At 40.0% G+C, this 15,652-nt stretch overlaps 1 protein-coding gene across 4 annotated transcripts in view; it reads left to right on the top strand.

Moving 5' to 3' along the window:
* Positions 1 to 15,652, top strand: part of LOC146798109 (cytochrome P450 2F3-like) — a 767,041-nt gene that overhangs the window by 212,517 nt on the left and 538,872 nt on the right. For 2 of the 4 annotated variants that reach the window (XM_085625321.1, XM_085625322.1), the window contains one exon: positions 1,223 to 1,385. The exons of 1 other annotated variant lie outside the window; for it this stretch is intronic. In XM_085625321.1, the coding sequence (XP_085481447.1) occupies positions 1,223 to 1,385 (163 nt within the window). Of the gene's footprint in view, positions 1 to 1,222; positions 1,386 to 15,652 lie in introns of those variants that run through there. One more of the 4 variants, XM_085625325.1, reaches the window with a different exon arrangement.

Genomic DNA, 15,652 nt, shown 5'->3' on the forward strand with positions numbered 1-15,652 from the left:
GCTGCTACACAAGCAGGGACAGGCTTCCGTGACAGAGACTCACTTGGATAAAATAACTCGGGAAACCGGATGTAGGCTGGATGGGAAGGAGTGGGAATCTATGTGCCATCTAGGAAGTAAATCTTTGCGTGCCGCAAATTTTAAAAGGATGGCCTTTCTATCACGGTGGCTTTCTTATTTAACTCCGGCTGCTTTAAAAAAAAGATTTTCCAGGCACAGAAAATAGGTGCTTTCGCTGCCAAATAGATGGGGAGGGCGGGTGGCATCATACTTTTTTTGCATGTTCAGGACTTAGGCTCTTTTGGGAGGCAGTTTTCTCGGATATTGGGCAAGCAATCGGTAAGAACATTATGCTCGAGGCCGAAGCTGCCTTGCTTGGTATCAGTAAAGATGAAAAGATACTATCTGAACCCGAAAAATCCTTCGTATTAATTTCGTGTATAGTGGCTCGCTCCCTAATTTAGCAGAATTGGAAATCTAGGGAAGCACCTTCTCATCTGAAATGGTTCAACACAATGAAAAGAACCCGAAAATTTGAGGAATCCTATGCTAGGAGGGTAGGAGCGATTAAAATATGTGAAAAAAATTGGAAGTTTTTTAATTAACTTGAAAAATTTAAAGAGAGATTACAGTACTAGGGTTGGTAAACTAATGTAGCAGCTTTTCATCAAAATGCATTAGCACTTTTTTGTATTGCACCTTAGCAGCACTAGCACTTTAGGAGTTTTAGTACTTTTTAGAATGCATTTTTGCATTTTGGTTCATGACGCGAAGAACTGCTATGGCCACAAATCCTTGTTGTATTTATGTTGGCTTTAGGCGATAAGACGGCACTAGCACTTTATTGACATTGCACTTTAGATGTATTAGGAATTTTCCTTATTGTTGCTTGTGTTCTAAGATACATTTGCATTTGGCTTTATGAATGAGTATATAATTAGCTGATTTAGCTAGAGCTCATTGTCATTTTCTTTATGTATTGTTTGGCTGTCACTTTGAGTTGGTTTTTCTCTCTTTTCTTTTTTTGTAGAAACTGGTTTTAATGAAAATGTTTTTTTGTATACCATGTAATTCTTGAACCTAATGCTCTGCTCAATAAAAAATAAAAATAATAATTATGTCCTTTTAATGCCTCCCAAACTCTCCAGAGGTTAGCTGTCATGCAGTCATACATTGCCACTTGATAACATATTTATATTAAAACATTGTGCTCTCTTCACAGCTGCATAAGAAGTATGGTTCATTATACACCATATACCTGGGACCTCAGCGATACGTGGTGCTTTGCGGGTATGAGACTATGAAAAATGCCCTCATTGAGAACGCAGATGCCTTCAGTGGTCGTGGACTCTATCCTCTCTTTTACAATTTCACTAAAGGCAATGGTGAGTTCAGAACTTCAGATAATCTATTTTAATACTATTGATGGTTCAATGTCACAAAGTAAGCATTTGGTTTGAATGCTAAATATCATATTGTTATATGTTTCTTTTTATAGTGCACCTACTAACCCTTCTTCCACATCCACTGAGCCTCTTATGTAGTTTTTTACATATTGCTGAATTCTTGCATTTATGCCCTCATGTTTTATTATCAATCAACAATATGTGCTACAAGTAACGGGTGTTGCAATAGTTTGACTTTGATTTCGATATTCAAAACCGTGTAGTGTTTTAATATAAACCCAGAAGTGTTATGTATATAGCATTCTAAAGGATTTAGTCTCACATTACATGATGAACTACAAATTCACTTTCTATCGATAGCCGTGTCAAATGGTATAACAAGTGTTTTAGCTCTTTTGAGAAAATGAGACACTGCACCTGGCCACATACTTTAAAGTGTCCAACTAGCTTTCAGTCCAAGGTAGTGTTGTTTGCTTACTATGTTTAGATCTAACTTTCTGTGTGCTTTTATATCTATATATAAATATGCATATATAGTTATACACACACACACAATCTTTATAGTTGACTACACCAGTTTTATCTGTGGCCCAATGTGTGCCCTCCTAAAGTTCACTCCTAGAGACGCCAAGTAATTATTGTTACCTATCGGACACAAACTCTCTCTTGGTAAGTTCAGCATAGACTTGTGGTACCCAATATGCTCTTTTACCCTATTCAACGTGTTACGTGGGCGTACCTGTGTTTGTGTGAGGTCAAATGGAAATCTACTGATTCTGGTTAAGATTGACACCTTACACGTGACAACATTAAGGGCCTTATGTAGGTGGGCTGGCATTTACCACTTCATAAATACCGAATCATACCGATTCGGTATTTATGAAGTGGTAAATGCTATGTAGGTAATTGGTCGGTAAATATTACTGATTCGGAATAATTCGGTAATTACCGAATCGGTATTTACCGATTCGGTAATGAGGCATACCTTCCCATTGATGGGAAGGTATGCCTCATTACCGAATCGGTAAATACCGATTCGGTACTGGGAGAGCACATGCAAGGGTGGCAGGGTGTCACATTGACACCCTGCTGCACCCCTGATTCGGCCATGTGTGCACATGTGGCACACATACATGCCCTGAGGGCATGTGTGTCTGCCACATTGCACACATCTACGGGCAAAATAATGCATTTACACACATATTCGTCATTTACCACCAACTATTAGTTGGTGGTAAATAACAAATCCCCACACACACCACACAGTCCCCCTACATCTGATTTCTGTATTCGTAATTTACCAAATCGGTAAAATTACCGATTCGGTAATTTTACCGATTCGGTAAATTCCGAATACAGAAATTCTCCCCCTACATCTCAAAAGCCAAAATAACGGTCGGTAACGGTATAATTACCGAAAATCGGCCGTTACCGACCGGTATTTGGCTACCTACATGAGGCCCTAAATGCTTGCCCAACATCCTGCAACAAGGAAAGCTGGATGTGGAGGAGTGAAATTTTAGTAATCCCAAAAATGTTTACTAATTAGTTGTTTAATGAATGGGCTTGTTGAGTGTTGAGTGGAACAGCACTGTCAGCTGAGTGGCTGTTGAGTTGATCGGCCTACACTGCGGCATTGAAAGGCGGATTGCCCTGAGGAGGTGGGAGGCTGGAGTGGGGGCAAGGGCCTTGAGACTGTCTACCCACAGAGGTACATATGGCAAGCCTGAAGACAATGAGGAGTTGGCTGGAGGAATGGTAAGTGGAGTTGTCCTCCCAACAGTTGGGCTGGTGAAATGCTCTGAAGGGGGCTGAGACCCAGGCAAAAGTGACTGGAGCCCTGAGTGATAGTTCATCCCTTGACTCGCCCTTCTGGAGTTAGTGTGATACTGGGTGAACCTGTGGGGCCCAGAGTTAAGGAGTGGGGTGTTTGTGCCATAGGGGGCAGTACAGAAAGCGGTAGGTATCACAAAAATGGTATGGCGGCTGTGCCCGGGTGGTGACCCCGTTGATCCCTCATCAGCTAGAGTGGGTCAGGGAATGGACAACATAAAATGCTTGCTCCTCAACCTGCAACAATAAAATCTGCATGTGGATGAGTGAAATTTTGAAATTCCAAAAATGTTCACAATTTATTTGTTTAACGAATGGGCTGTTAAGTGGAACAGCACTGTCTGCTGAGTGGCTGTTGAGTTGATCGGCCTGCACTGCGGCATTGAAAGCTGGATTGCCCTGAGGAGGTGGGAGGCTTGGAGCCGGGGCTAGGGCCTTGAGACTGTCTACCCACAAAGGTACTTACGGGGGGCTGAGACCCAGGCAGATGTGGCTGGAGCCCTGAGTGATAGTTCATCCTGTAACTCGCCCTTCAGGAGTCAGTGTGATACTGGGCGAAGCTGTGAGGCCTGGTGCTCAGGAGTGGTGTGCTTGTGCCATGGCGTGCAGTACAGAAAGCCATAGGTATCACAAAAATGGCATGGCAGTTGTGCCGGGGTGGCGACCCTGTTGATCCCTCATCAGCTAGAGTGGGTCAGGGATTGGAAAAACCACAGACTTCGTCAATGGTGAGGAGAGGCCTGGAAATTATGAGGCCGAAGGTGACAACATTGTGATGCCCGGGGAAAGTGGGGCGGAATGACATGAGAGAAAGGGGCTCCTCTAAAGTTGGTGCAGATTCAGAACTGGAGGGACACACAGTAACGAAATTTGCAGCAATAAGAGAGACAAAGACCGCTCTGGAGCACCAGATTGACGAGGTGGCCCAAGACGTGGGTCTGTTGAGGGCAGACCATCTTCTTCTCAGAAAAACTCAGGATCGTCGATTGGGGAGCCTCCCACTCCTTTGCGACAGCTGTGGAGAGTTGGATCTGGCTAGAGGCTACGGAATACCAGATGCCTGCCAGGCATATGATTTCCGCCTGCACAGACCCTCTCATCAACCCCCACAAATGGTCAGGTAGATCAGAAAGGGCGATAGTGGTTGCTGTCATACAACAGAGTTAGCCCATAGAGGTGATCAACTGGTGGGATTATTTACCAGGTGACTCAGATGACTTGTAGAGTGGAGCATCGTCTTGGAGTGGCTCAAATGGTGGGTCGCCACCCACCAGTGGTACACTGATGACTGCAGATGACATCATTTGATGGAGACCCACAGATGAAATCTGATTATGGAAAGTTAGTCTAGCTGTGAGGGAGGAAGCCCATGGGGGTGTGGTACAGAGAGGATACCTTACAGTTCCACAGGTCGATGCAGGACGAGACTTGCTTCTCAGTACTGTGTTGTGAATTACTTGTGCTACGTGTTCACATGGTTGGGACGGCAGACACCTCAGCAGTTGGGGAAACAGGTAGTTTTAAGCCTAGAGCACAAGAGTGTAAAAAGAGGGGAGTTAATAGGGGAGGATGGGAGGGGACAGAATGTCATCCCCAGGGAGGCCCACCATATAGAGGAAATTAGTGGAGAGGGGGCAATTCCCAAAGACAGGTAATGGCTGATCCACAGACACAGCAAATTGATAAGGGGCTCTCCCTAAAGGTTCTATCATGGAATGTTAGTGACCTAGGAAGCAAATTGAAATGGAGAAAAATAAATAAATATCTAGATAGGCATGAACCAGGCATGATTTTGTTGCATGAGACACCCATGGTAGTTTATAACTGCGGGTTCCTCACCTGGGGTCAGTAAAGACTCTTAGCCCATGCAGGAATCTCCAGGGGATCAAAGGAAGTAGTTCTATTGGTGTGGAAATTGCTGCCTGTGCATTTGACCAAAGCATGGGTCCCAGGGGTGCTATGTGGCAGTGATTAGCTCCTGGAATGGGATTGGCTGTCAGCTTTTGGTAGCTACAACCTGTACTGCAAGGGGAAGGGTCGATAAGGATCAGAGAATGGATAAGAAATGCCCCAGCTGCCCTGTTACTGGTTAGAGGAGACCTCAACCTGACTCACAAGGGAGACATGGACTGATGTACTGATTCTGGGGTCCCCAAAAAGGAGGATACCTGACTTGGATACTTCTTGGGAATGACTGGAATGGCTGACTTAGGAAGGGCCCTAAATCCCCAAAGACAACAGTACTCCTATGCCTCAAACTACATGCAGTCAATGACTAGGCTGGACTATCGGTTGCTGCCACACCACTTAGTGGGAGTTTTTGGGAACATGGAGTATCTGCCCAGAAGGATCTCAAACAGCACCCCAGTGGGGATGACACTCAGGATGAGAGTACCCAGACCTGAGAGTGGTGGAGATTAGACCCCTGGGGATTGACGGATCAGGCTAAGAGTGACATGATAAGGCAGGCCACGGAACATTATTTTAAGAACAATATAGGGTCAATGAGCTCAGTGTGACAATTTGGGAGCTATAGAAAGCAATATTGAGGAGGGACCTGATAGCCCACACTACAGGGAAAAGTGACAAAGGGAGGAATTATGCAGGAAGCTAGAGGATGAGGTGGTGCAGGAAAAGGCGGGGTATGTGTAAGATGCTATGAGGGAAAAGGCACCAAGGATAGAGGAGCTGAGGGAAGAATACTAGAGTCTGGCCCAACAGGAGGAAAGACAGGTCTTCAAAAACAAACAGGGGCTGTATGAAATTGGCAATAAAGCTGTGAAGCTGCTGACTTGGTTGGTCAAAAAGGAGAAGGGCCTAAGATACGTCCCCAGAGTGTTTACTCCAAGGGGTGCCCTAGTGAAGACCCCAGATGAAATTGCACAGGCCTTTACAGACCACCTGAGTGCAGTGTACTGCACAACACTGGAGGGGTCTGAGCCCGACCTTATAGAATTTGTTAGGGGCCTTACACTTCCCCACCTCCAGGAGGATGCGAGCAAGGCCCAGGAGGTGTAAATGACAGAGGAAGAAATCTCCGAAGTGATGGGCCAGCTCAGGAACTAGAAGGCGCCAGCCTGAACAAGTTCCTGTTGGAGTTCTTCAAGCATGTGAAATCCCATGTGGTGGCCCCAATGAAAGTGGTGTTTATAGAGGCACTGTAGGAGAGAATCTTACTCAAGGATTATAGTCAGGCCAATTTAATCCACATTCACTTGATATTTAAACAGAGAGAGAACGTTTCCTCCTACAGCCCTATTTCCCAACTGAATATAGAGAAAAAAACAAGCATTAGATCAATGCGATGATAATTTGCTACCATATTGTGCTTCATCTAAAAAACAGTGCCCAGGGCATGCAGATACATAATGTCTTTGGGGTGCATAGTATCAATAACGTTTTGCTATAAGGACCGTGTCTCACAGCACAGAGACCCCTTTTTCATTTTAGTTTTAAGATGTGTTATTGAACATATAAGAAATGATTAATTGCTATTTCATCAAATGAACATTTCTGGCATGGGCTTTTATTCTGTAAATGTATAATGAATATCTCTGGTAAGCAAGATTAAACAAACCACATACAGTGATAACTTAGTGACTATTTAGCTGAGACATTATTCTAAGGATGTCATAAATCTTATAACTGTTGCCCTCCAGAATTAAATTATTTTATCTATTGTAATCACTTGCTTTTAGGCTTATTTCTTTCAGTTTTAGGTTCCTAAACACCTAAAGGAAATGTTCCATTTTAGCTATAGTCTCTATTTTAGCTAGCCTATCCAGCTTGTTTACATTTGTCCCCGAATCCATCTTAGGTAATCGATGTTGCCATCTAAGTTCATAGAGGCTGCCATCTTTGATAATGGAGGTTGGTATCTTTCTCAAATTATTCAAGAATTATTGTAATATTCGCCACCTCATACAGATGTCATCTGACCTTCTGAAAATTTAAGGTCGTCCGCATAATGACATAGATATAACATCTGGTGCGACATAAGCCTGGGTCAACTGTCTACTTGTCAGCATGTCTAGGTCAAATAAAAACGTCTAAACATATAGTCAAAATAGTGTAGTCTGAATGGATGTCCACTTATGTCAGAAATTCCAATCTCTGATAAGATTCAGTACATAAGGGCCGCCATTTGACCGCTTGAGGGGAGAGAAACGTCACCCAGGTCACAGATGCAGATCACAGATCCAGATGAGCATTGCACCAGATTCCATCTTGATCGAAAAAGCCTCAAGCAAGACTCCCTGAGGCTCTGCAAAGCATTCCATCCTGCCTTTGCAAACTAGTGCCAGGACTGTGTTCTCAGAGATGCAATCTCCTAGCTCTTGGCCGTGTGCTCAAAATAGCTGACAAGCTAATCCAAACTGAAAAAAAACCTGTTGTCTTGCAATGTGCACCACATCTGAAACTCAGTCTTATTATTTATACATCTCCCAGAACTAGCATACTAGCATAGCGTTTAGAGATAGCATAGTGAGGTTGGAAGGGCTTTAAATTGTGATGCTATGATTTTTTTCCTGTTTTCACTGTTATTGAAAAGCCTAGCTGCTTCTAGCCTATAGCATCTTCTGTGTTATTACCATTAGTATGTGCACTAGATCTCTGCTTTTTAGAATAAATATTTTAAAATAAATATGTGGAAATACGTATTCCATTTCTAGTGATCTTAAGTGTCTGAATCATTAATGAACAATCAATTAGATCACCAGTGCTTCCAGTTAATAACTGAAAAGCCTTGACACCACCTCATTTATATACTGGGAGAGCTTCTGCAAGGCTACAATAATCAGTTTTTAACATTACGAGCTGATGCATTTAACTAAGTTTACTCATGTCACCTGTGGGTGTGGAGACAAACCTTATAACTCTGAGCCAAAAACTCAGTTTACACAACATTGGCAGTTCAAGGTTCAGCACTTGGATTTTCTATCCTTTTTACTAGTTTATTACTGCACCCTTAAAATACCAATTTTTTGTTTAAAATTAGATGTCTGGAACACCTTGCGCACTATTGAGGCTACATTCTTCTTGTTAAAAAGGGAGCACCATTTAACATAGGTTTGTTAAGTGCTTGACTGATAAAAAGTTATTCCCAAATTGACTTCTCGATGTGAATAATCTCATGTTTATTAAATCTGTTTGCTAACATGGCACAAGTAGCTTCTATTGTGAAAAGGATATTTCAAGGCACATAAATATATCTCTTTGCTAGGTGTGTTCCTAAAAGGAAGAGAGAGAGAATGCACATGCTGAATACCTCTTTAAAATATTTGTAAATGCATTTACTGCATTTCTTTTGGAAATATTTTCATTCGTGGGTGGAGTTTTGGAGTTTGATGATATAGGTCCCAACACTGGGAGGCTTTAGACATACAGATATGCACATATTGTTGTTAAATTGTTACTCTACTGAGACATAGTAAATGTAAGTAAGTAAATTGATACTTGTATAGCGCACTACTCACCCACAAGGGTCTCAAGGCGCTTGTACGAATACCACTGTGGAACCCATCCTGGCTTTCCCTGTGAGGCGTCCACTCCTGGGCACCCCCAAGGTGGAGGCCAGGCATCCTTTAGCGTTGTGGGGGCCGTTGTGGTGATTAAGCAAGCTATTGCCCAGAGTTGGGACTCCATGATTGGAATGGCACCGAGGCGAGAATTATCAGGTCCGTGGACTTTTTGAGCCCAAGACCCGCCGAGGCGGGGAATTGAACCCTGGTCCCGGGCTAGACCTCTGCATCAGGGTCTGCCGCTCTAATCATTGAGCCACAATTCTCCACTAATCATTGAGCCACACTTCTCCACATAGACATAGAAGTCTCTTTGAGACATCAAGTACACCAGACATGGTTTGGTGGTCAATTGCCCAAAACATCACATAATGTTAGTAGGGCTTTGCTAAATATTACTATAGTTACCGGTCACTTGTTGGCTGGGTTTAGACCATGTGCTGACATACACATTTTTACACTTTCACAAGTGACACTTGATGAACTAATATTAGTCTATAGGCTACTTTCACAATAGGTCATACAAATGACTTTTATAGGACTAGTTCCTCCTGGACCTGCACAACATGTACAGACATGTAATATATACAATATGTGTAAGTAATCCATAAATAGTGCTTCGTGATTGCGCAACAGAAGTGGCAACAGTTAACTAGAATCTTAAAATACCATCTGTTGGAAAATGTAACTAAACCATATACAGATTTATGTGAGCATACCACACAAAAGTAAATTAACATTCTGGCTGCATTAATCTCATGTTTTTGACATAATGTTTTGACATAGGTTTTTGCAGAGGTTGACTGACCCTCAATCTTTATAAAGAGAGGCACCTCAAAGTGAAGATGTATTATTATTGCCATTTTTTTCTCCTTAGTAACTGAATAACTCAGGGAAAACTATTCAAGCAAGTGGGCTTTTAAAATAAGCTCCAGCCCTGTACAAAAATCAAGCAGAGTTTGATAAACTTAAGGGTGGGAGGAAGTAGCAGAATTTCACTCCACAAAATGCCATGGAGATACATAAATACTCCGCGAGATTATGTGAAGTTCTGTGAATGGGCAGAAAATGCATGTTGTGCTACTTGTGGTACGATTTAGCTCTTGTAGTGTGAAAAATCAGCATGAACTGCAGCACGTATTGCACACATGTGGCCATTTTGTTTTGTCTGCTCCTGTCTGCCTTTCTACCCGTTGTTTCCCAAATCCAACACAATCAGATGAGATCCACCCCATATGACCACCCACTTCCCAATCGTACCTCTGCTTTACTTGTTTTAATCACTGTCTGACTTTCCTTGTGTGAATTTACGTTTCTGTGTGTGTTTCTTGTGACGTTTTATTATCTTTGTTTCTTGTTTTCCTTCCCTGACCTGTCCTCCTGTTTTCTTCCTATCCCAGTTCAACTCCCTCCCATCCCATTGTGGCAGAAGTAGGAAGCACCACCCGCACCCCCTGATAGCAATGCAGGTGGGCAGAGGTGCAGTCCTGCCCCATCTTTAGAAAGGCAAGAGGTGGGTGCACTCATTTTCTGTGTGCAGCCCTACCTCCTCCCAACTGCTCTAAGCAGTGGGCAAGCCCAGTAAAGGTTACGCCCTGTTGGCGTGTCGGGTGCTCTGGGGGCGAGTGCGACAATTTGTGCACCGCAGCACCGGCATCCAACACACCCAGCAGCAGCTGACGCATGGCTGGGCAGACGCCCTAGTGAACAGAACATGCTCGACCTGCAAGGCATCAAGGTTTCTGGGCTCGGTGAGTAATATTTTTGTTTTCTAAAAATTCTAATATTATTAGTTTTTTTGAAGTAGTATGAAAACAGGTAAGTTAAGTGTACATGAATATATATATATGTTATGTATATTATTTTTTGTATTTATAAAAATGTATATATTTTACTTCGGTTCGTGTGCAAATTCATTATTCACAATGTAAGTATAATAAATATATTATCTATATTGATATAATAACAATGTATTTATTTATTATAAAATGTATATGACATGTGTGGATTAAATTAAGAGTGTGTGTGTGGATACAGATATATATATATTCACTGAAAAAACCATAGGTTTCACACACGTTATAGTTAGGAATTAGCATTTAAAAAACCTTAGAAATTCAGTGAAAAAACCATAGGTTTCACACATGTTATAGTTAGCTGGACATTTTACTCGTAAAAAACCAATGAAATTGCCCCGTTATAGTTAGTTCAGCTAACTATAACTCGCGCGCCCGCAATGCACTGCTGATGACGTCACATATTACATCACTCATGACATGGTCAGTGACATCACTGATGACATCACTGATGACATCTCAAATGACATCACTGATGACATCACTGATGACATCATCCAGTGAATGTGGGTTTTTCTGAAAATTAAATATGTTTTATATATGTATATCTCAAGGTCGATGGAAGAATAAATGGGTATATAAGTGTCTAAATGGATGATTTGTTTTTGAAAAATTGATTGTTTAACTGACTGATTAAGTGTATCATAGTGAATACATGTTTTAGTGAGTAATGTTTAAATATGTATATATCTGTATCAGTCTCTCACTTTGTGTATAAGTGGCTGCATGGGTTGGTGAGTAGCTACATGGGTGTCTATATAGGTTATTAGTTGGTTTTTTGAGTATCAGTCTGAGTGTCTGCATGGTTCGGTGGGGGGTATTACGTAGTGCACAGGTGCATGAATGAGTGACTCACTGTTTGTATGTGTTGAACAGACCATGTGTGCAGGACTGCATGGGTGAATGAGTGTGTGTATGGGTGTGTTAGTGAGTGAATGACTGTCTCAATAGTGTCTTTATGAGTAACTACATATGTTTAAAACTAGTATATGTGACTATTGGTGTATATATGTGAGTATATGCAAGGGTGAGAGATTGGAAGAGTTCCTGTATGAATAAGTATGTGTTTCTATAAGTGATTGTTTAAAAGACTAAGTATGTGTAAGTTTCCGTAGAAGTAAGTATGGTGGTGTGTGTATAACTGTATATGCAAGTAAATGTATGTTTGATTCTTTATTAGTACGAGTGACTATGTGTGTGAGTAACTCTATGGATGAGTGGCATTGTGTAACAGGATGTATAGGTGTATGAGTACATATGATGAGTGAGTACATGTATGAGTGACTGTATTGGACTGTTGGTGAATGAGTGGATGTGTATGTGGATCTTAGAATTACTGAAGAGGTTGTTGTAACTGGTATTGGTATGTCCATTGTTTTGAAAATTTTAGTCTCTATTTTTGAATGTGTGTGTCAAAGGTTATATTAGGGTGAGAGGAGGTCTGCCACTCTATCACAAGGATGATGTCATCAGTGATGTCATCAGTGATGTCATTTGAGATGTCATCAGTGATGTCATGAGTGATGTCACTGACCATGTCATGAGTGATGTAATATGTGACGTCATCAGCAGTGCATTGCGGGCGCGCGAGTTATAGTTAGCTGAACTAACTATAACGGGGCAATTTCATTGGTTTTTTACGAGTAAAATGTCCAGCTAACTATAACATGTGTGAAACCTATGGTTTTTTCACTGAATTTCTAAGGTTTTTTAAATGCTAATTCCTAACTATAACGTGTGTGAAACCTATGGTTTTTTCAGTGAATTTGCAAGGTTTTTTAAATGCTAATTCCTAACTATAACGTGTGTGAAACCCATGGTTTTTTCAGTGAATTTGCAAGGTTTTTTAAATGCTAATTTTTTTTTTTTTTTTTTTTTTTTCTAACATATTTTTAATTTAATTATCTTACCTTCTATAAAGACTATGATTAAATTTTTAAAATTCTTTAATATGTTTTTTTAAATATATTTTTTAAAATAAACATGTAAAATTTATTTGCAGTACTTTTTTAAAAAAAAAAATATTTTTTTAGTACGCGTACCGTAAGCTCACGGTAAGCGTACGGTTTACGCAACGTCCGTAATCTATCTACGCTGCTTGCGTATAGTTACGCACTTTGCGTAGCCGCGCGTACTGCGCGTGGGACGCGTGCGCGCTTACGCTACACGCGCACGTTACGCGGAAGTGTCGGGGAGTGACTGTTATGCGCATGCGCGCAAGCGCGTGTCTTTTTTACGCGCATGCGTACTTTTGCCGTAAGCGCACCGTAAGCGTACCGTAAGCGTACGGTAGGTCATGTGATCATGAAACACAACTTTTGATTGGTTGAAACTACTTTCAGTTCTAGAACTCTCCTACACCACACCCATTCCCCTCATTTCTGCTTGTGATCCCTTGGGAGAAGGAGCTGGTTTGTCTTTGGGATACGATGGCAGAACAGCAGAGCTCTTCTGAGAGTGAGGCTAGCACTAGCAGCACTGTCTTGAGGCAGAGATCGAGGAAACAAAAGCCCTCTTATGTATGGGATTATTTTACTTTTCCTGAAGGCCAGCAAAAGGTAAATGCACCCTTAGTGACTTGTAAGCTGTGTAAGCGTGTACTTTCTAGAGGTAATCCTAACAGGAAGTATTCCTTTGGGAATCACACCATGAAGAGACACCTCCAGGATGTACACAGAAGGACACATGGTCATCTTTTTGGAGGTAACTCTTCAGAAAGACGAGCCAGTACATCCACAGTAGCTCAGCCTGGACCATCATCTGCAGGGCTGACTCCTTCTTCTGCAGGTCAGGTGAGCCCTTCATCTGTGGGGGGAGAATCTCCTTTTGCTGGCCCTCTGGAAATGAACCCTCGATTTCGGAAGGTTGATATTCATTGCACATTTTGTAAAGATCTAATTTGCCATAGGGAGACCAGTGTTTCCCTAGTGAACAACAAAATAGATCAGCACATTTGTCGCTTTGAATAATTTTCCCATGCTTCCTTTCCTCTGTCCCTGCATGAACACAACGGTTCTTTTAAGAGCCAACCTTATCTTTCATCTTTTTTTTACATATGTTTTTAAAATCTTTTTTTTATTTTTTTTTACCGTACGCGTACGGTGCGCGTACTTTTTTTTTTTTTTAAAAAAAAACAATAAAAATCAATAAACACATTACAAGGTCCTTGAGAGACTACAATTATTATTATTGACTTACCATACTCACTGAAAAAATATTTATTCATTTGTTTTTTTTAAAAATAGTTTTAAAAATGTTTGTAGTTTTCGAAAATTTTCTATATCTATCTGGAAAAAAAGAAAAAAGTATTAATATTTTTAAAACATTTTATAATACAGTACACATATTTACATTTTTTTCCAAAAAATATTTTTGCCTTATTTTTGCTGTTTTCAGAATATATTGCATTTCACTATAAATTGTGAAAGCAATTGCATTCATCATTTTACAGCGGGCAAAAAAAAATAACAATCACAAAGATTGTATTAAAAAAGCCCTGATTCTTTTTTTACTTAAACTTAACATTATAGAAATGCATAATATTCTAAAAAAATATCATCTAATACCAATACTTATTTCTTTAAAATACCGTCTGATATGTTTGTTTCAGAAGTATAATCACAATATTATATCTCAAATAACTCCAAAATACATCTGATTTCATTTCCTTTAGACCAAATAGTAATTTTAAATTTTTTTTTGGAATAAATTTCCAACGGTAATCCAATAAAATTCTAAAGTTTAATTTGTCCAGATCTCACCGATTCTCTGTAACATTTTGGTTCACGAAAATTTTTTGAATAATTTATTAAGTCCACAATAGAATTGGTTACTTTTCCGCATGGCCAAATAGTAATTTTTTAAATCATTTTTGAAAAAATTTCCAATGGCAGTCCAATAACATTCCAAAATTTAAAATGTGCAGAAGTTACCGATAATCTCTAAATTATTGGTTTTTCAAAGTTTCATTTAAAATTTAAAAAGTCCACATTACAATTGGTTATCTTTCCATTAGGCCAAATGATAATTTAAAAAATCTTTTTTCTACAAAATTGCAATGGTAATCCAGTAAAATGGTAAAATTATTTTGTCGAGATCTTGCCAAATCTGTCTAAAATTTAGGTTTCAGGAAGATTAGATAGGAATTTGCTAAATCAAAAGGCAAACGTTGTTTGAAAATCAATTGGGAATCATTACACAGTGTCCAGCCTTTTTCACATTTAAGATAAACTGTGTAATGTCCAGAAGTAACAGTAGGTCCATCATGAAAAATTATTGCAACAGTTACAAAAGTTTTTCCAGAAATTGATAATTGCTGTCCTGTAAACTTCTTTATTAAAGTATCCAATTTTGAACCATCAGCTCTACATCGTTGCATCATTAAAATTACATACTGTCCGTATTCCTTTAAAATTAATGTTGAAAACATGTCAGAATTACACTCACTACATTTCATGCTATGATTAGCATCTTTAACTAATTTTGCAAAAGTGACTGTTTTACTCTCTGGCAATGTCAAATAAATAAATCTTTCATTATCAACAATAGAGCCACATATATTATAACAATTATCACAACTATGTTCCCATTTATAAGAGAGACCAAAAAAAATGTCAATGGGAACTCCTTCTTCTTCCACTACCTGAAGAAAATACATCAAAAATTCATGTGCATCTTGCTGTTCATTTTGAGAAAACTGTGTTCGTCCTGAACATACATCTAAAAGTTTTCTAATTTCAGTAGCACTTTCTATTTGAGTTTTATCTTTACTCAGCTTTTGAAAAAGGAGACTCAGCTCTGAACAGAATCTTTTTCCCTGATTTACTATTATCTGCTCTTGCAAACTTTTCAGATAAAATGCAACATTCAGCACTACATTTGCGTAGCAGTTGACACCAGAGCTATTTTCAAAATGACATCCTACAACCTGTTCTTCATTTTCCTTTTTCTTTTTGCTTGCAATTACATCACTCCTCTTTTTTTTCCTCTTCTCTACATCTTCATTACAGATATTCTCATTTTTTCTTTTACGAGA

The sequence above is a fragment of the Triturus cristatus genome, chromosome 9, assembly GCF_964204655.1.
Source record: "Triturus cristatus chromosome 9, aTriCri1.1, whole genome shotgun sequence".
Classification (NCBI taxonomy): domain Eukaryota; kingdom Metazoa; phylum Chordata; class Amphibia; order Caudata; family Salamandridae; genus Triturus; species Triturus cristatus.